The following is a 20,003-nucleotide window of genomic DNA, read 5'->3' on the forward strand; positions in this document are numbered from 1 at the left end:
AGACTCGAGTCAAATGATTTGAAACTAAACTTTCCATAAAACTAGTACTAAAGTAGTTTGTTATTTAAAATTTCATCAAAAAAAAAATATGAAACCATGGCAAAAAATCGAGTCAGAATGCTCTTCGAACGGTTTAACGGGTCTGGTCAAGGTCTACGAAAAAGTCAACATGTTTGGTCAAAGATCAATCCGGTCAACCCTTGACCAAAATCAATTTGACTTAACTGATCGGTTTACTGTAACCAAAATCTAATTAATTCTAACCAACCGGTTTACTCTAACAAACCAAAATTAATTTAAACCGGTCACCGGGCCGACGGCTGAGGGCAGCAGTGACGTAGGGCAGCGAGGTGGTGGAAGCGATTTCCGGCAGCGACACGTGTAATGCATGCACGTGGCCGGTAAAATTTCTGACGGCGTGTACGGCTTCATCTGGTGACTCCGATTGCGACATGGTCGGCAGCTACAGCTTCGTCTTGCCGAGAGGAACACGGTGGTGGCCTTGCATGCACGAAATTCTCAACGGTTAGAAAGTTATGGACGATTTACTAAAATGGCCTACACTAAACTTAAATGCACGGCGGTTTGCGACGTTACTTATGGCTACGAACAGTGGTGGCAAGGCTGGCGTGGACACGACGTGCGGTGGCTCCGGCGACGGCGATGATCTCTGGTAGTTTTGACTCTATAGAAATTCCACATTCCCATTTCATAAATTTTTTTAACTTTCTCTTTTTTTATGTTACGGTAAAGAAAACAAAGTGAAAAATGGGTATTTTAAAAAAAATACCATAGACCTGGAAAAATTGGTTTGGGCCTTGATAGGTTTGAATTTGATGGGCCGGAAATGGGTCAATATATATATATATATTTTCCATTTAATAGTTTAAGCTAATATTGTATTCACTATTCACATTAAAATGACTAGGGGGTTTTCCGGGCTACGCCTGGTTTTTTTTCTATAATATTAGTTTAGTTTAATTTTTATATGTATTCTATAAATAAACAATATGATATAAACTGGAACTGGTTATAGACATATAAAAGTAAATGCAAATTTAAAACTATTTGAAATAATTTCTTGTTTTTATTCAAATTTTATATAGGGTATTAGTAAGATTAATAAAAAGTTAACTAAATTATTAGTTAAGATATATATATATATATATATATTCTTTATCTTGAAATTTCACTATTCAAAATTTGTTATTTTATTATTGTAAATTATATATCACCCAATAAACAAACATATTAAAATGATTTAAAATTAGTTTAATATGAATATATTTATTTTTTGACTGAAAGATTATATTTATTACCACATTTATTTATTACGTAAAATAAATTTTAAATTAACAGTCTTTTTTTTTAAAAAAATGTTAATGTTTCCTTTGACTTGAAACCCATTAAATTTATAACTTTTAAGGATATTAGGACATTTATCTTTTGATTTCTTTTGTTCCTCTCCATCTAAGTTGATGTTTTTGCATTATATATATATATATATCTATATATAATTAGTTTGAATAATGTCATACTCGTATCTGTATAATACTGCTGTTTTCTCAGAATGGGTTTGTGATCAAAATAATTATTACAAAGTAAAAAAAAATTGCATTGTGGTTAAAATTAAAAATTAAAATATTGCAATTTAGTTGTGGTGAAAGAAAGAAGCAGGTGTTAGCTAGATTGAGACTGATGATGGGTTTTATTATTCAGGAGAGAAGCATCGTAGAAAAGAGGAATTACCGAGGTACAATTGGTAGAGCTGATGGACTTCAACACTATTGAAAAACCTCAAGAATATTCGATGCGTATATAAGATTGGATTTTGATCCACTATAGGAATAGCTGTGAACAAATTGCTGGAATGTAGATTTTGATCTGTCTTGAGTTGCTGCTAAACATCCACACAAAAACAGCATAACACATTTAATATCTAGACAAAAGAAAAGAAGGGTTGCATTGCACACAAGTTATTAATATCATGAAGAGCATGTCTTCTCCTCAGAAAGAGATTTCTACTCCCTTCATCTTCTGATTTCTGTCCCTGGTCTTGCTCTTCTTCTTCTAATTTCCTTCCCTGGTCTTGCTCTTCTTCTTCTTCTTCTGATTTCCCTATGTAGTCTCACTCTTCTTCTTCTGATTTTCCTCTGAAGTCTCACTCTTCTTCTGAACAGTGATGTGATATAGACTTGGATCATCTATCTGCTCTTTAGTCAAGCCAATTAGGTTACCTAAAAGCCTAAAACAAACAGAGACGAATAAATGAAAGGTTTAACTCAGTTACAAAAAAAAAAGAATAAAGAATCAAAATTTCTTTACCTTATGAAGAATTTGTTCATAAGGTTTCTTCATACGTGAAGAATTTCTTCATATGGTGACCTAAATCGAAGAATACGGTTTCCCATATTTGTTCGGTTATTGTGAAATTCTTCATTAGGTTTTTGTATCGTCATTAAAAAATGTAATAGAATATGCATCAACTCTAGTTTAAATAAAATCATATTGAATTGTCCAATTCTACACGTAAAAACATTTTTTGAAAAATAAATTAAAAAGTTTTTTGATTGTGTTTTGTCAGATTCTTGTTGCAGAGAGCATCATCATAAGTACTGCTATTGAATCCGAGCTATGTTCTCTTCCCACCACAATCTTGCATTTGTTTCTCCAAACCTATCTCGGCTACAACAACAACAACAGGAACCATATGCTGTCAAGTGCTTTTCTTAGCAACAGAAAGGGTAATGAGTTTTTGTTTTTTTACCTGAAGCGAAGACGTCTAAGCTCACGACTCCCATCTGGTCAAGCTCTGATTGTGATATAAACACCATCTTCGTCTTGTTCCACCCATTCTGTTTCCATGTCACTTGCATTACTTACCGAGACCTCCATTGAATAATCTCCATCTTCTTCTTCTTCTTCTTCTTCCCTTGATGAGCCACTACTTCTTGCAGACATATCAACCGATGATGTCTCGGTTCGGGTCCCACTTATGCTAGAAAGCTTTGGCGTCGTTGCAAGACCAGACGAATCACGGTGGTACCGACTTTGTGTTTGTGTTCTTGCTTGGTTAGCCGTGAGTAAGCATTTTCCTCCAGGACATTCTTTGTCTAGAGGTGGAGTTGCAGGACTGTTCTTGCTGCAGCTCTAGTAAAAAAAATGGTTATAGTTAAGACCCATTCATGTGTTCCATCAGAATCAAAGTACAAAGAGTGTATACCTCATCTTTGGATCTAGGAGGAGCGGTTGGAACAGGGACACTCTGCTGATTAAGTTGCTGCACATTGTATAACTCCATGACCTTCTCAAAATTCTCACCCCACCATTCTTGAGCTTCCCATTTATCAAACATCTCACGGCTACAAGCAAATAGACATTTGTTAATAAAAAAAAGTCAACAATTGAAGAGCTGTCTTAGTGACTATAGACAATAAAACAACCAAGTGAACAATGACTCGATATATGTTCTAATCATCAATGAGAGCTGAAGAAAGTTAGTTAGCTAGATCATTGCTGCTCTCATACATGTGTCCCCACCTACAAGTTTCACTAAAGTCTTCCTTTCCCCAACACAACTGTTCTTGGAGTCTTTCAATTAAGATCGGATTAAAGTACCAAAAACATAATCCACATCTCAATAACGTTTCTCACAATACACAGCACACTTCAAGTAATTTAGTGTCATAAACCTCAAAGCTTCAGATTTGTTTTTTTTAATGAAAGTCAAACGGACTCTATAATAATCACATAATTTCATAAAGAAACAATAATGGTTCTTACCACTGGGTTTCTTCGAATCAGGTACGCTGAGTTTGGTCAGACCGGAGGAGACCGACACTACTACTTTGGCTTGCTTCGAGTAGGGCTCGCCGATTGAGTGGCTGGAAGAGACACAGGGTGTGTCGATGGGGTTGATCGGTCCGGAATAGGACTCAGCCTGAACGCCTTTTGGTTTCTCCGAGGAGGAATCACCAGATAATGCGGATTTCCCGTTGGAACTCATTGCGTTGTATTAGTGGAAAGTTTTTAGGAAACTTAATCGAAATAAGACTCCGATTAAGAGCTTTATAAACAAAATCTGTAGGGGAAAACCAAAACGAATCCATAAATGAGAGTAAAGGGATGAGGAAGTGGATGATGTATTGATTGTTTAGAGGTGAGATCGTGAAACTGATGGAAGAAGAGGAAGAGAAAGCGATGAAGAATTGTTGTGCGATTTACTTTTGATGGTGTAACGGGGCTTCAGGCCCATTATATCAACACGATTGGTTATGAAAAACCGCAGAAGATGGAATCGTAAGCCCATGATAACCAGAATCGTAAGCCCAAGATAACCAAGTGACGTGGCTATGTGACATGGCAAAATATACTCCTCTAATTGGCTAATTTTATTGTCCTTGGCTAATTTTATTGTCCTATGTGGACAGTCTGGCTACTCCTTATATATCCCTTTTAGTATTAGTTAGATACTCCTACAAAATAAATACAAACTATGTAAGTTTTCAAATGTTTTCCGTGGCTTTCTCTCTCCTCTCTGTTCTATCTTCCAAACTCTTCACAGAAATAGATGATTGAGAAAGCGAAGCTGAATGGTCTCTCTCTTAATCTGAATGGTCTCTCTCTTTCTTTCCTTTATCCTTCAGAGAGAGAGGTTCGGTCAAGCTGACCGGATCTGTTACCGGAGCTTGACTCCCGACGTTCGGGCTATGCCTCTGGCAAACGGTGGCCTTCAAAGCACTGTCTTGGCCGGCTTCTGACTCCGGCGAATGGGTGGTTCTCATAACACAATCTTGTTATGCTTTAATTTGAGATTCATCTCCATCTTCGATGAATTTCAGCTTTGTTTTATCTGTTTTTTACAAATATCTTTTTGTTTTCTATAACCGCTTCTTTGATCTTCTCTCGATTTGGAATTGCTGAGTATATTTTTGGATTGTTGAGATCTTTTCCTTTTTTAAGTTAACACAAAACTCTTTATAATCACTCAAAATATAAATTAAAAAAAAACTGAAGCTTGTTAGAGCACCATTAACCGGGGTTCTTAAGTGGGGTGCTTAATAATTTTTGGATTTAACAAAAAAAGAAAATACTGTTATGAACCAGATTGTGGATGGCTCATAACCAAGAGATTATGATTTGTAATCTTTCCATTTATCTATGATGGTGTAATCTTCTATATAAGTAACCTATATGTTATGAATAAAGATAGACTTTTCCATTACTTTTATAACACGTTATCAGCACGAAACTCTAAATCCCTAAGCTAATACCCGAATCGAAAACCCTAAAACCCTAACCCTAGCCGGCGATCCGATGAACCCTAAACCCTGATCGCGTCTCTTGTTCCCTCATCTGTTCCAGCTTGCGTCCCCGATCAGCTTCAGCCCAAGGTATTCCTGATCTTAGCTCAGACGTTCGCGACCCGAGAGCAGCTCCAGCACGCGACCTCTTCCTCGTTCGCGACAGCATCAGACAGCTCGCGTCCGACGATCAAGGCGTTCCCGATCAAGCAACAAAGGACGTCCGCGACCCGATAGAAGCGACTCGATCCATTCCAGCTCGCGTCCCGTTCTTGTCAAGGTCGTGGCTCAAATCCTTTGGTGGCCCGATTCAACAATCATCTAAGGTTAAAAGGTAATTCAAAACCTAAGAACCCATAATCGAACATGGATTGATTGATAAAGAATGAAACCCTAAAACCCTAATCTTTATGAATCAAAACCATAGGGTAATAGATCAAAAATCCTAATTGAGTAAATCGAAGCTCTAAAAGTTCGATACCTCAAACCCTAAATCATGTTCCTACATGATTAAAACCCCAAATCGGTTTTTATAAGTTAAAATCCTAACCCTATATCTATAAACCCTAAATAATATAAGTATCAGAATTAATTATACTACAATTATCAAATTACATATTAAAACCCTAATCGAATATTTTGAAATCAAAACTGTTTTCGGTTTTGATCATTGAAGTTTTAAATCTGATTGAATCTGATGCTATGTTGCTAGAATTGTTTGACCATTAAATTCATAGATTTATTTTCTCATCCTGCTTGGTTAATTGTTCATCTGATTTAAAATTGTTTAAACCGACCAGCCTGTTAAAACATTGATTGAATCCGACAGGTTGCTAGTTTGCTTTGCTTATATAATCCGATAGGTTGATAGATTGATTGAGGTTTACTTGTTTAAAATCTGAATGATCTGATTGCATGATTCTTGAGGTTTAATATCATCTGCTAGGATTGATAGTTTGTAATCTGATCTATTTTAAATAGAAACCCTAAATAATCTGTATGATAGGTTATATTGATCTGATTTGGATGTCTTTGAGAATTGAGAATCTGTATGCTAGGTTGATAGATTCATGATAAAATCTAATGTCTTGAGGTTTAAGATTGTATGCTAAGTTCGATTAAATTGATTGATCTGATTATATGTTTTTGAGGTTTGATAAATTCAGATACTAGATAAATTATTTACACATGGTTTATGTTAAATACCAATCAGCCTTGAAACTGATTCATTGAAATTCATGCTTGAAATCTATATTCTAGTATTGCTAAAATCAACCTTGAAATTGATTCATTGAAATTCATGATTGAAATCTATATTCTAGTATTGCTAAAATCAGCCTTGAAACTGATTGAGTGATTAATAAATCCTTTTACTAGTCTTGCTAAAATTCATTGATTGTTAAACCCTAATTGCATGATTAATTGAATCCGTTTTTGCTAGTCTTGATAAACCATAATATTATGAGCACATAGAAATAGTATTGCTGAGACTTGCTAGAAATTAACTGATGGATTAAATGCCTTTAAGATTGATAGTCTCATTGTCCTCACAAGATTGAAATCCGAATTGATTGTTCTTAAGAGTAAGACCGCATGAAAATTATACCTAAATATTGAGTGATATATGATTTGAGATGTCGAAAATCAACCTGGATTTTGCTGCCCTAAATCTCTCTGGAGATAATTATTTACGATGGGCATTGAATATAAAGATTATCCTAAAGTCAAAAAGACTTGGTGAATATATCATAGAAGGCAATAATGCCAATGAGAAAGATTGATACATAGCAATATTAATTATTAGCCATCATCTTATTAAAAGTATCTGACTATAGAGAATCCTCTAGACCTTTGGACAGAGTTAAAAATCGAGATATGATCACCAAAGAACGGTGTTATTACCAAAGGCCCTATTTGATTGGAGGAATCCCAAGTCCGTGGATGAGTCTATTGCTAGCTGGGCAAAATAATGGATTACTGATGAGAAACAGTGAATTGAGACCTCCTGGATTAACCCTATTACCTGATACCAATAAGGCCGCAGAAAAAAAAAAAAAAGGTAACCACGTCTAGAATGATAGACCACACAGTCATGGCCGTGGAGGGTGGAAAGGACGTGGCCATGGCCACTATAACACATTTGGCCGTGGGAATCACTATGGCAGAGGCCGTGGGTATCAACCCAATTTGAGCCATGGTCAAGGCAGTGGCCGTGGTATATCCTTTAAACCACAAAGCTCGACCAAATCAGTGTGCCATAGATGTGGAATGGAGAACCATTGGGCTAATATATGAAGGACTCCCAAACATTTTTGTGACCTCTATCAAAGAGAGTCTGAAAGGGAAGAATCCTGAAACCCACTTGGTCTATAAAGATGGTGAAAATAATTTCGAACATGATCAAGATGATCTTATGGAATATGAGACTTATGATTGCCTAAAAGAATCAAGTTGATAATCTGATTTCGACATCAAACTTGTGTGATTGCTTTGCTTGTATGCTTTCTCTGATTTTTATCTCCTTGAATTTATTTCTATTACATTGTCTGCTTAGATTAAATGAATGAATGATTTTTGTATATGAGTACAATGAAAAACGCCATTATACCAGTCTGAAAGAAGACTATGGCTAGGCTAATATATTATTGCCTAAGAGTATGCATCTAGAAATCAGTGATGCGTTATATTCACCCAGCTCTAAGAGCAAGAGCAGCCTATTGGGTTTTAAAGATATAAGAATGAATGGTTTCCATATTGAAACAATGGGCGAATGAAACAAATAGTTCCTTCAGATATATGTATAAAATCGTCCAAGGCCATAATAAGTCCTAAAGACTATACATGCATTCTCTACTGACCTAGACTATGCATAGATCAGTATGATAGATGCTAAAAGCCTGTGAAAATATACACTTTATGGCACGACCGGATTGGCCATCCTGGTCCAAACATGATGCAAAAATTGATATTCAAAAGGCACACATTAAAAGATAAGAAGAGTTATCCCAAAGAATCTCACGTGTGTAGCATGTACACAAGGGAAACTCATTAGGCCATCACCAGTAAAACGGCTACGAGCCCCTTTTTCATAATAAAGACTATATGTCTAGATAATACTGGTGAATACATGTCCCAAGCGTTTAAATGATTATGGTATGTCCATGGGGGTAAGTGTGGACAATTCTGTGATACATGTCCATACCAAGAACGGCTTGGCCGAAATCTTTTAAAACGCAAATAGCTGATTGATAGACCATGACTTATGAGTTCAAAACTCTCATTCACAGCTTGGGCCACACGAAATTTACATGCACCTAAGTTAATACGCATCATGCCATTTAGTGAGCATAGATATCCCTTATCACAATTATTAACGGGTCAAGAGCCAGACATACCCCATCATAAGATATTTGGATGTGTTGTCTATGTACTAATTGCTCCACCACAGAGAACTAAGATGGGACCTCAAAAGGAGGATGGAGATATATGTTGGATATGATTCTCGCACAATAATAAAGTACTTTTAGCCAACTATGGGTGATTATATTTGAGGCCAGGTACACAGATTATTTTAAGACCAGGAGGAGAAAAAAAAATAAAGCTGGTAAAGAATGATAAAAGAAATAGAATGGAATCAACCATCAATGTCTTGGCAAGATCCTCGGACTAAAGAATGTGAAATAGACGTCCAAAGATTATACATTTACAAAGCTAGCTAATCAAATACCAGACACATTTGCTGACCCGAAAAAGAATGACTAATTCATATATAAACCAGCTTGTAAAGCACCAACGAATTTGATGTCCAAGAAGAGACACAGTCAAGTTGCTACAGAGTCTAGCCAACGTATGAAACGTGGTAGACCAAATAGGTTCCAAAAGATAAGAATCCTCGGAAACAAAAGAAAGGTGCAGAGAATGATAATCAAAATCCAAATCTGAGGTTACTAAGGAAACCATCCCAGACATGGAGATAAGGCCGGCCGGCTCTAAGGTACATGTACCAAACAATGTAGCTTGGGACGCCAAGCTGCAAAGTATTAAAGGTCCTGATAATAATGAATCTCAATCGATTATATCATGTCTGGAACATAATGGAACCAATAAGGAATGTCGACATAAGATGATTTATTTGCATACAAGGTAGCACTTGAATTTATGAATATAAGCGAGGATCATGAACCCACGTCAATATAAGAGTGCGCACTCGTAGAACAAATTGGATTGAATGAAACGTGGGGTAAAATAGTTTAAGGAAGAAATGTGTATTTGGCCATATGATTAAGACGCCATATGATGTTAAAACCAGTGGATATAAATGGGTCTTGTGAGGAATAGAAATCGTGAGATATAAAGCTGATGTTGCACAAGGATTCTCACAAAGACCAGTAATAGATTATGAGGAGACATACTCCCATGTGGTGGATGCAACTACTTTTAGATTTCTCATAAGTCTGGCTATATAAGAGAGAAAATTAGACTTGCAGCAAGTTGATGTAGTGACTGCATATTTATATGGTCCACTGGATAATGAAAGTACTAGAGGGTATTGAGCTGAATGTACAACAAGTTCTCGAGAATAATATTGATAATCATCAAAGTATATGATCTGAATATCCTATGAACCTCTGGATACAATTTCTCAAACAGTTGAATATCTCAAGAAAGAGTTTGAGATGAAAGATCTTGGAAAACAAAGTTTTGTTTGGGATTACAGTTTGAGTACATTAACAATGAAATCCTTGTGCATCAAATAGTATATACAGAAAAGGGTACTCAAGAGATTTAATATGGACCAGTCTCACCCATTATCTCGTACATGGGCGTGAGATCACTTGTTTTGGACACTGATCCATTCAGTCCAAAGGTGGACGATAAAGAAGTCCATTTAGTCCTGAGATGGACGATGCAGAAATTTTGTTTTAGACACTGATCTGATTGGTCCATAAGAAGGACGATGAAGAAACCTTTGATTTTGGTTTATTTTATACTAACCAGTCCAAAGAGGGGTTATTTGGTTTTGTTGATTTGTTTTCAGGCAGGTTATGTTTTACACATGGTGGTACACGCATATCACAACAACATCATCCAAGATTTCGTGTGTGTGTGTATTTGAGGTCGATGACTCAATATGTTCGATCAGATTGTGGCATGACCGATGGTAAAGAAGAACCAACTATCATGTTCGAGGACGAAGCATATTCTGCCCAAGATCTTCATCACCAATTGCAGAAAATTGGAGAGGTCCAAGGGACCTTCAGTAATGTCCAAATCAGGGGGAGTAATGTGTGTTGTACTCTTTTTCCTTCACCTTGGTTTTGTCCCAATTGAGTTTTCTTGGTAAGGTTTTAATGAGGCAACATTAAAGCACATTACAAGCTCTAAATGGTTATGTCATCCAAGGGGAGTGTTATGAACCAGATTGTGGATGGTTCATAACCAAGAGATTATGATTTGTAATCTTTCCATTTATCTATGACGGTGTAATCTCCTATATAAGGAATCTGTATGTTATGAATAAAAATAGGTTTTTCCATTACTTTTATAACAAACTAGATTTAGACCCGTGCGTTGCAACGGGCTTTATTTGATATTTTAATTTAATAAAAAATATTTAAAAAAATTATTTTTTTTTTAAATTATTTTTTCATATGTTATGTGAAATTTATTTTATAGTTAAGAACTCGTTTATACACATAAGTTTCAGTTAATATTTGTTAGAGCTAGAAAAAACATCCAAACGTAAAAATTTAAACCGGATCCAACCCAAAATAATAATTATAATGAAATAAAAAGGAATTTAGAAGTTAAATAAGGCCAAGAAGCAATGACAACATTATACACTTTCTTATGTACTAATTTAATGTTTTATTAAACTTATCTGATGTTAAATAATTTTCTTGATTCATTATTTATTAATGATAGATTTTCATAATAACATTTAAATTTAAATGAATTATAAACTAATGCATATCAAACATGTGGTTGATTTTCGTATAACCAAACACATAAATACCAATCACGACAACATCCTAAGTTTTGATTTTTTTTTAAAATTTAATAGCTTTAACATCATACTCGTTATCAAAATCTTTTTTTTAAATACTATTAAGTAGGTATGTTTACTTTTGTTAGGATTTTTTAAAAAGGGAAAAAAATATTTTCTAAATCTTGTTTTTATTTAAAATTAAAAAAAGAAAAACTATCAAATACTTTTTTATATTTTTGTTTAGAATTATAGAAAAGGAAAAGTATTATCATATAAACTTTTACAATTATCTTATGTTTTGAATTTCAGAAAAATCTTATTGCTATCAAATAATTATTTCTAGTTATTATTAAATAATTTTAAATTATGATTTTTACGGTTCATATCAATACTATTTTTACACATCATTTTTAATTAAATAATTTTTAGTATCATATTCATCATCAAATTTTCTATACTATCAAATAACTTCTTACAATTCTCTTATAGTTAGGAATTAAAAAATATGATACAAATCTCATTTGTTTAGAATTTTCTTTTTAAAGGAAAAGAACTATCAAATATATTTTTTACAGTTTTAGGGTGTTAGAAAAGAAAATTAAACTACATAATCTTTTATAATTATTTTTTTCTAGGATTTAGAAAATAAAAATACTATCAAATAATTATTTCCAACAAATATTAACTATTTTTAAAAGTTGCTATTTTCAAAATTCGTTTTCTCAGTATCACTAATATTTTAAATTAAATATTTTCAGTATCATATTATTTTCAAAATTCGTTTTCTAAATATCACTAATATTTTAATTAGATATTTCAGTATCATATTTATCATTAAATTTAAAAAGTAAAAATTACTTTTACAATTCTATTTGGTGAGGATTTAAAAGGAAAAAAAATCTTATTTGGTTAAGATTAAAAGAGGAAAAAGTTATTTTCCAAATTTCTTTTGTTTAGGATTTTAGGAAAAAAAATTATTTTCACATAATGATAGAATTTTATTAATACATACACAATGTTTTCTTTTGTACAAATGTCACAATCATATCGGGTAAAATATTTGAAGTTATTTTTGGTTTATAATTTTTAACACAAAATTATCTATTAAAAAGAAAAGTTAGTTATTTATAAGAAATGAGTTACTTTAAATTTTTTTAAAAAGGAAAATTCTAACTATAATTTGTTCTTGTTTTTTTAAGAATTTCATACAACTAATATATTTTCAATAAAAAAAATTATTTTTAGTTAATTATATTTTGTCTTATACATACAAACATATATTTCTCATATTTACACATAATTATGTACGATAAAAACATAATAATAATAATAAAAACTTGTGTTAGCGTCATAAGATGTGAAAAAGATGATAAAAAATTGAGTTGTTTAGAGAAATTAAAAGAAAATACTCAGATAATATTTTTATTGTCAATACTATTTTTTTTGAAAATAATATGAGGAACTTTAAACCTAAATATAGATGTGAAAATAATATTTATTTTGGTTTATATTTTTGTAGCATACATTTATCGGTTAAAAATGAAAGTTAGTTATTTATATGAAAATAATAAGAGTACTTTTACATTTTTTTTTACTTAGGTTTTAAAAAAAGGAATATCACTTATTTTATAGTTAGTTTTTCTATTTGATTTTTATTAAATAATTTCTTGTACTTGTAGGTTTTTATAATTCGTTTTTATTTAATTTTTTTTAAAAAAAACTTAATATTTTATCTTATAATATTTTTCTTTAGTATCTTTAAAGATGAAAATATACAAAATATTTTAAAAAGAAAAAAATACTTTCAAATAGCTTTTTACAATTATTCTTTGTTTATAGAATTTTCAAAAATTAAATTTACTATCAAATGTTTTTAAAATATTATAAAAAGAGCCATACAAATATAATTGTAAAAGGCTATGTAATAGCAATTTTCATTTTCTTAACTCCTAAAAAGAATAATAAACTATATTTTATTGTAAAAGGCTATGTAATAGCAATTTTTATTTTCTTAACTCCTAAAAAGAATAAAAAACTATATTTTTGTAATAATTTTTCTTTTCTAGTGTCCAAAAAAATGTAATAATAATTTTCTTTTTCTAAATCTTTTTAATCCTAATAAAAAAGAATTATAACTTTTTTTTGACACATGTCACAATCTTAATAAATTAATTGACACATATCGCAATCATGTTAATTAGCAACTTTGAATAACCAAGCTTTATATAATAAGATAAATCTTTTTAAATCCTAATAAAAAAGAATTGTAACTTTTTTTTGACACATGTCACAATCTTAATAAATTAATTGACACATATCGCAATCATGTTAATTAACAACTTTGAATAACCAAGCTTTATATAATAAGATACCCTAATAAAATAAGAAGTGCTACTTGAAGGGTGCTTAATTAAGCTGTTGAAAAAGTGGTGCTTAAGGGGTGCTTAATCATTTATTAGTAAAAAAATGATTAAGCAACCCATTAGAGGTGCTAGGGTTAAAGATGGCCTTAGCTCCGGCCAAAACCAAAACTTTAAACAATTCATACATGCATATATATATATATAATCCACAATCATACAAAGTAATTGATGAAAAGACTGAACACATTGTTTTATCAGGAGTCACAATTACAGTAATAAGGATTAACATACCTTTGGCAAAACCATACAACTCTCTGCATGATCGAAAAAGATTTGGATATTATCACGAGAGTCCCCTCCCATTCCATGAATCGCAATTTCTCTGACCTTTTTTGACTTGGGATCGAAACAAACAAAAAAGAACGGAGGGGATGAGCGCGATGCGAATATCATCTCCCCAGTACCAAGTATACCCATGAACACGAGGTCACGAAACCTTCCAAAAAAATCTATCGACAGAGGAGGAACCACAAAATTTTTTGACCATACTTCTTTGTTGGCATCTTCCAGAACCCATAGGTCAACGTTGCGGTTATATGCCTGATGCGCTATGGTTACCTTTCCAGCGTGATTCACCAGCTCACCATACTGTTGAAGCATCTGATCCTCAGGTAGCTTAGTAACATTAAACTCTTCAGAACTCAGATCAAAGCTCATTAGAGATCTTTTTTTCTGGTAAGTAGCTAAATAATACATAAACCCATCCTTGTATATCCCTTTACATCCAGAGTTATGACGATGTGGATACTCACACTCGATCATTCTCCATTTTTCTTTAGCTCCTAGAGTGATCACTTGATGCTCCTCCGACACAATATCCTCCCACGATACAGCATTACCATTACGAGACATGTGACTGCGTTTAAGTACCACAGTCATGCACAACACTTTGTATACATCATTAACTGGATCATATCCAAAAACAGACAATATATCTTGCCTCCTCGTTTTGATTCTAGGTAACGATACGAACTGACCCGTACTAGGGTTTCCGACAATCATCTTGGTAAAGTCCCGACCGCAGATCAAGCCGCGAACAGGTGGAGTAAATTCATACAGTACATCGGGTTCCATTTCATAACTAACCATGTTATGATTATACGGATGGTCTTGAGACAAGGATTGAAAAAGCTGCATCTGCATGTATCCGCCACGGTGCAGTGAGATAAGATAACGTGGCTGAGTTAAAGATCGGGTCATGTACCACTGGATGAACTTTTTGTCAAGGATTATCGATGACGATTCTTTAGAAGCGAAATGGAGCCTGGCTATGGATCTCGGCGGCAGTTTCATGAGAATCTCTATGATCATGTCATTAGCAAGGTTCGTAAACGGATCGTTTACAATCCTTTCGTCTTGATTCTTAGACCTCTTTACCCTTTTCATGATTGTTTTCAACCCTGCCTCTCACTGTTGGATTCTTTTGACTCTTAACCCTAATATCTTTCTTAAACCTAGAGATAACTTTTATATATACTAGTAGATATGTGGGCCAAGATCCAAATAATTCTCTAAAGATCGAAACCTACTAGTAATCCAAACTTGTTTTTCTAAATGAGGCGAGCTAGGTTTCAAATGTATGGGCCGAGACCCAAATAATCTTCTAAAGTTCGAAACTCACTAGTAATTCGAACATGTTTTCCTAAATGAGGTAAGTAAAGTTTTGAAGATGTATGGGCCGCAACCCAAATAATTCTTAAAATGTCAAAACCAACTTTTAATTCGAATCTATTTATCTAAATGAGGCAAACAAAGTTTTATTTCGCATGACTAATCAAATATCAATTTAGTTTCTAATAGAAATGAAATCTTGAACCGACAAATATATATTTTTATCCCAAATTCGTCTTTTACCATTATGCTACCACCGTTTCTATGCCCACAATACCAATTCTTTGACGTATTAATGCTTTATAGATTTGTAAATAAAACCTCATATTTTGAAGATGTAACAGACAAATACTCTTCTTTATTATGTGAATGGAAAAATTCCTTAAACCATATTTAGTGGCGGTATCTAATAAAGTTTTAGTGATTACATAATTGGGGAAACTAATGTAAAAATAGAAAGAAATGAGATACAATATCTTTCTCCTAGAAACTCTGCCAGCGGTTTAATACTTTTAACTGGTGGTTCCATTTTCAAGCTTATTTTTATCATTAAACATGGCTTTTTAAAAAAATAAAATAAAAAGTTTAGATTTTCAGCTTTCTCTCGGGTTATCAGATCTTGGTTTGTTCTAATCGACTGTCTTTGAAGCGTTGTTACGGTTGTGGCTACTGATCTCGAGCTTTCATGTTGGCTGGCTGTTCTAATCATGTGTCTCCTGTTCCGGTAGAGTTCCAGTTAGTTTTTCCGGCAACAATTTCAAAATCGGTGAAGTTAGGGAAGGTTCTGTTCTTCCGACACACGTCCACCTTCCGCATGCGTTTGACGCATCTCCATGAGCTGTCGTGATTGAGCTTCTTTCTTCCTTTGGGCTTGACGTTACTTGGCCTTGTGGGTGGCCCTATAAGACTTGTATGTTTGGCCCTGTTCTTTGGGTTTTCTCCTAAGCTTGTTGTAATATATTGAATTTTGGTCTTTTAATAAAACGAGATGATAAAAAAAAAAAGAAAAACACAAACTTGACAAGAAAATAAAATAGAGAAAAAGAAAGAAAAAAATATGAGCGTTGTTGCAACGCGACGTTGAGGCGTATCATTCTCTGAATAAATACAATACCAAAACCCTTTCCGGCTCTAAACTCCAATACTTGCCTCTGCCTCATCGTCTTCTCTCTCTATCTCTAATGGCGGCGCAGATGGATCCCGATGCTGTGGCCAAGGCCTTCGTGGAACATTACTACTCGACCTTCGACAATACCCGTGTCGGTCTGGGGGGTCTCTACCAGGAAGCTTCCATGCTCACCTTCGAAGGTCAGAAGATCCAAGGAGTCCAGAGCATCGTCGCCAAGCTCACCTCTCTCCCTTTCCAGCAGTGCAAACACAACATCTCCACTGTCGATTGTCAGCCTTCTGGTCCTGCCTCCGGTATGCTCGTTTTCGTCTCCGGTAATCTCCAGCTCGCCGGCGAGGAACACGCCCTCAAGTTCAGCCAGGTGTCTCTCTCTCTCTTTCTTTGAATAGTTGGATCGCTAGGGTTTAAGTTGGTTGATAGATCTGTAAACCTGGCTATATTACCATGTGCTAGATCTGCTTGGCATGTGCTTGTTTTAGACATTTTTGGTTCAAGACTTTTTATCTATCAATGTCGTACTTCCTATAACTCTGATACACATTTGTCTTGTCCGTTTGTTATCTTTGATCTTGTTGTTCTAATATGATTGATTACAAAGCATTTTCATTTTTTTTTGTGATACAGATGTTTCATTTGATGCCGACGCCACAAGGAAGCTTTTACGTGTTCAACGATATATTCAGATTGAACTACGCCTGAAGAAGAATCTCAGATACTATACACTATTTTAATAGATGATTTATCTTGAGAACAGAGCAAGACTCTATTTTTTGTATTTGTATTTGAATGGGGTTTGTTCGCTTGTCATTTACATTCCAGTGACTTGATAAGACAAATTAAAATTGTTTCCAATATGCTATTTTCACCTCTATCCACTGACCACTGGCCGCATCTCCAGGTCCAAGCTTAGCCTATCAAAGTGTTTTTTTTTTCTTACCCGAAGGCTTGTGACTCTAGTCTAGTCATTCATTGCAAGGCGGCTAGTAATCAGTTACCATAAATTTTTTAAAACAAAACTAATGTTCTTACTAACTCGGTTGCAACATTTGACTTAGGTAAAAGCGATAAGAATCTGTGTTTGGTCCGAGTTGCGTTGTGGGGATTGCAGTTGGAGACTGGCTTGAGGAAATGTGTTGTGTCACTACTTACTTGTCAAGGATCAGTTTGGTTTAACCCAGTTTTTGTTTGGTTAGTATTGCTGCCGGTTAAGCCAATTTTTCGTTCGGTTTAGTTTTTCTCCAGCCATTTGAGACGTAACTCTCGTGACGGCACACGCAAACAACCAACACACAAAGCGCCAAAAGAAAAAAAAGGGTTCACTTTGTCCTTTTCTATGTTCAAAACGTTTCACTTAACTACCAACCTCAATCTCCACAAACAAAAATGGATTCTGTGTCATACTTTCAGTGAAATCCATGTTGATCCTGTTGACATTAAGGATAAGAAGACTGAGACTTGGAGAATGAAAGAGAAGAAAGGATCAGAAACATGTTCTGTTTCTGAGACAGAGGAACAAAGAGATGTAGACATGAAGACAGTGGGCCTAGAGCTAGAGAGGATGCCAAAGGCTGAGACAAGCTTTACTAAGAATGAGTTAGGGCCACAAGACACAAACGTAAAGCCCACACAGAAGAATAAGGAAGCAACGGTCACATTGTGTACTGAAACCAAAAGAGAAGTAAAAGACAAAGAAAGTGGTCCTGGATCGTACGGACAACGAGAGCCAATTACATTGAAGAACTAGTTCCAGCTGTTGGAATCCAAAGCTGAGACAAAGACCTAAGAGACAGCAAGGCATTCTACTAGGGTTTTAACATTTGAGTATAAATATCTCTATTGCATTGTAATAAACCTTTAAGCAAGAAATAAAATGAAAAGCTTCAGTTTACTCTTGTTCTCTCTTATGATCTAGAATCTGTCTTTGCTTTTATGGTATCAGAGCTCAGTGAGTACATCCTGAGCCATGGAGAACGCTTTAGATCTTTACTCTCAACCGAAGCTCAACATCACAAACTGCGTCACCATCAAGCTTACTGAGCGCAACTACATCCACTGGAAGCGCCAGTTTGAGTCTTTTCTCTCTGGTGTCGATCTTCTTGGCTTTGTGAATGGAGCTTCTCCACCACCTGTTTCAACTATCCATATTCCAAACATCAATGGAGGCTTTCGTGACATACCTAATCCTGACTATCAACTTTGGGCTAGATCTGACCAGATAGTTCAAGCGTGGCTTGTTGGCTCTCTCTCTGAAGACATATTGAGCATAGTTCTTGGAGCACAAACCGCTCATGAAGTTTGGGTATCTCTCGGGAATCACTTCAATAGGGTAACCACTACAAGAAAACAGCGATATTCTGACGGACATTCCGACGGAAAATGAAATCCTCGGAATATACCGAGGAATTTCCGAGGAAATTCCGAGGAAACACAAAATTGGGTTTCCTCGGAATTTCCTCGGAATATACCGACGGAATTCCGAGGAAACTACAGTCCGTCGGAATATTCCGAGGAAATTCCGAGGAAAACTCTGTTCCTCGGAAAAAACCGATGAATTCCGAGGAAATATTATAGCCGTTGGGGGATTTTACAAAATTCCGAGGAAATTCCGACGAACTAGTTTTGTCCGTCGGAATTCCGTCGGAATTTCCTCGGTATGTCGGCAGGATTTAAACTATAAATACAAGCACTCCTCTTCCTCTTCATTCACTTCATATCTTCATCCTCCCTCTTACTCTATTTACACACGAATTTGATTCATAAAAAATATGTCTTCTTCAAATTATTTTCGTTCTTGGATCGATCGACCTCATTTGGATCCGAACACGAGATTGCTTACGGAAGAATACCAACGAGGTATAACTGAATTCATGGGGTTAGTTCACCGACAACCGGAAGCAAAAACAGGTATGTTAAGATGTCCTTGCTCTAATTGTAAAAATAGAAAGGTTATTAAAGAGTGGGATGTTTGGACTCATCTATATTTGAGTGGGTTTACACGAAGTTACAAAATTTGGTATCATCATGGGGAAACTGATTATGAACATGGTAGTACTAGTGAACCTCAGCCAGCGGTTAGATTAGAAGAACCAATTAGAACGGATGTAGATTATGGTGTAGGTACTGAGCAGATGGTAAATGATCATTTTAGAGGGGAAGATTTACCCAATGCAGAAGCTAGGAGATTTTATGATATGTTGGATGCTGGAAAGCAACCATTGTACGAAGGTTGCAGAGATGGTCATTCAGCTTTATCATCTGCTACAAGATTGATGGGCATTAAAACAGATTATAATTTGGCTGAAGACTGTGTGGATGCGATTGCTGATTTTGTAAAAGGTATTCTACCCGAGGATAATGTAGCTCCTGGTTCATACTACGAGGTTCAGAAACTCGTAGCTGGTCTTGGTTTATCGTATCAGGTAATAGATGTATGCAGCGACAACTGCATGATTTATTGGAGGGTGGATGAACAGCGGGTTACATGCAAATTTTGTGGAAAGCCTCGTTATAAAGATACAAGTGGAAGAGTTCCAGTGCCATATAAAAGG

At 34.8% G+C, this 20,003-nt stretch overlaps 3 protein-coding genes across 3 annotated transcripts; 1 reads left to right on the top strand and 2 right to left on the bottom strand.

Moving 5' to 3' along the window:
* Positions 1-2,805: 2,805 nt before the first annotated feature.
* On the bottom strand, positions 2,806-4,006 carry LOC106417322 (protein Brevis radix-like 2). The gene is made up of 4 exons (XM_048757294.1): positions 3,784-4,006; positions 3,693-3,699; positions 3,224-3,362; positions 2,806-3,150 (listed from the first exon to the last, which is right to left on the bottom strand). The coding sequence occupies exons 1-4, from the start codon at positions 4,004-4,006 to the stop codon at positions 2,806-2,808; spliced, it is 714 nt and encodes a 237-aa protein (XP_048613251.1).
* Positions 4,007-13,542: 9,536 nt separating this feature from the next.
* On the bottom strand, positions 13,543-15,748 carry LOC106418022 (F-box/kelch-repeat protein At3g04660-like). Its single transcript, XM_013858712.3, has one exon. The coding sequence runs from the start codon at positions 15,099-15,101 to the stop codon at positions 13,938-13,940; it is 1,164 nt and encodes a 387-aa protein (XP_013714166.2). The 5' UTR covers positions 15,102-15,748; the 3' UTR covers positions 13,543-13,937.
* A 66-nt stretch (positions 15,749-15,814) lies between these two features.
* On the top strand, positions 15,815-17,326 carry LOC106418652 (nuclear transport factor 2B). The gene is made up of 2 exons (XM_013859395.2): positions 15,815-16,816; positions 17,080-17,326. Exons 1-2 carry the CDS (start codon positions 16,508-16,510, stop codon positions 17,152-17,154), a joined length of 384 nt encoding a protein of 127 aa, XP_013714849.1. The 5' UTR covers positions 15,815-16,507; the 3' UTR covers positions 17,155-17,326.
* Positions 17,327-20,003: the final 2,677 nt, after the last annotated feature.

This window comes from Brassica napus, chromosome C5, assembly GCF_020379485.1.
Source record: "Brassica napus cultivar Da-Ae chromosome C5, Da-Ae, whole genome shotgun sequence".
Classification (NCBI taxonomy): Eukaryota; Viridiplantae; Streptophyta; class Magnoliopsida; order Brassicales; family Brassicaceae; genus Brassica; species Brassica napus.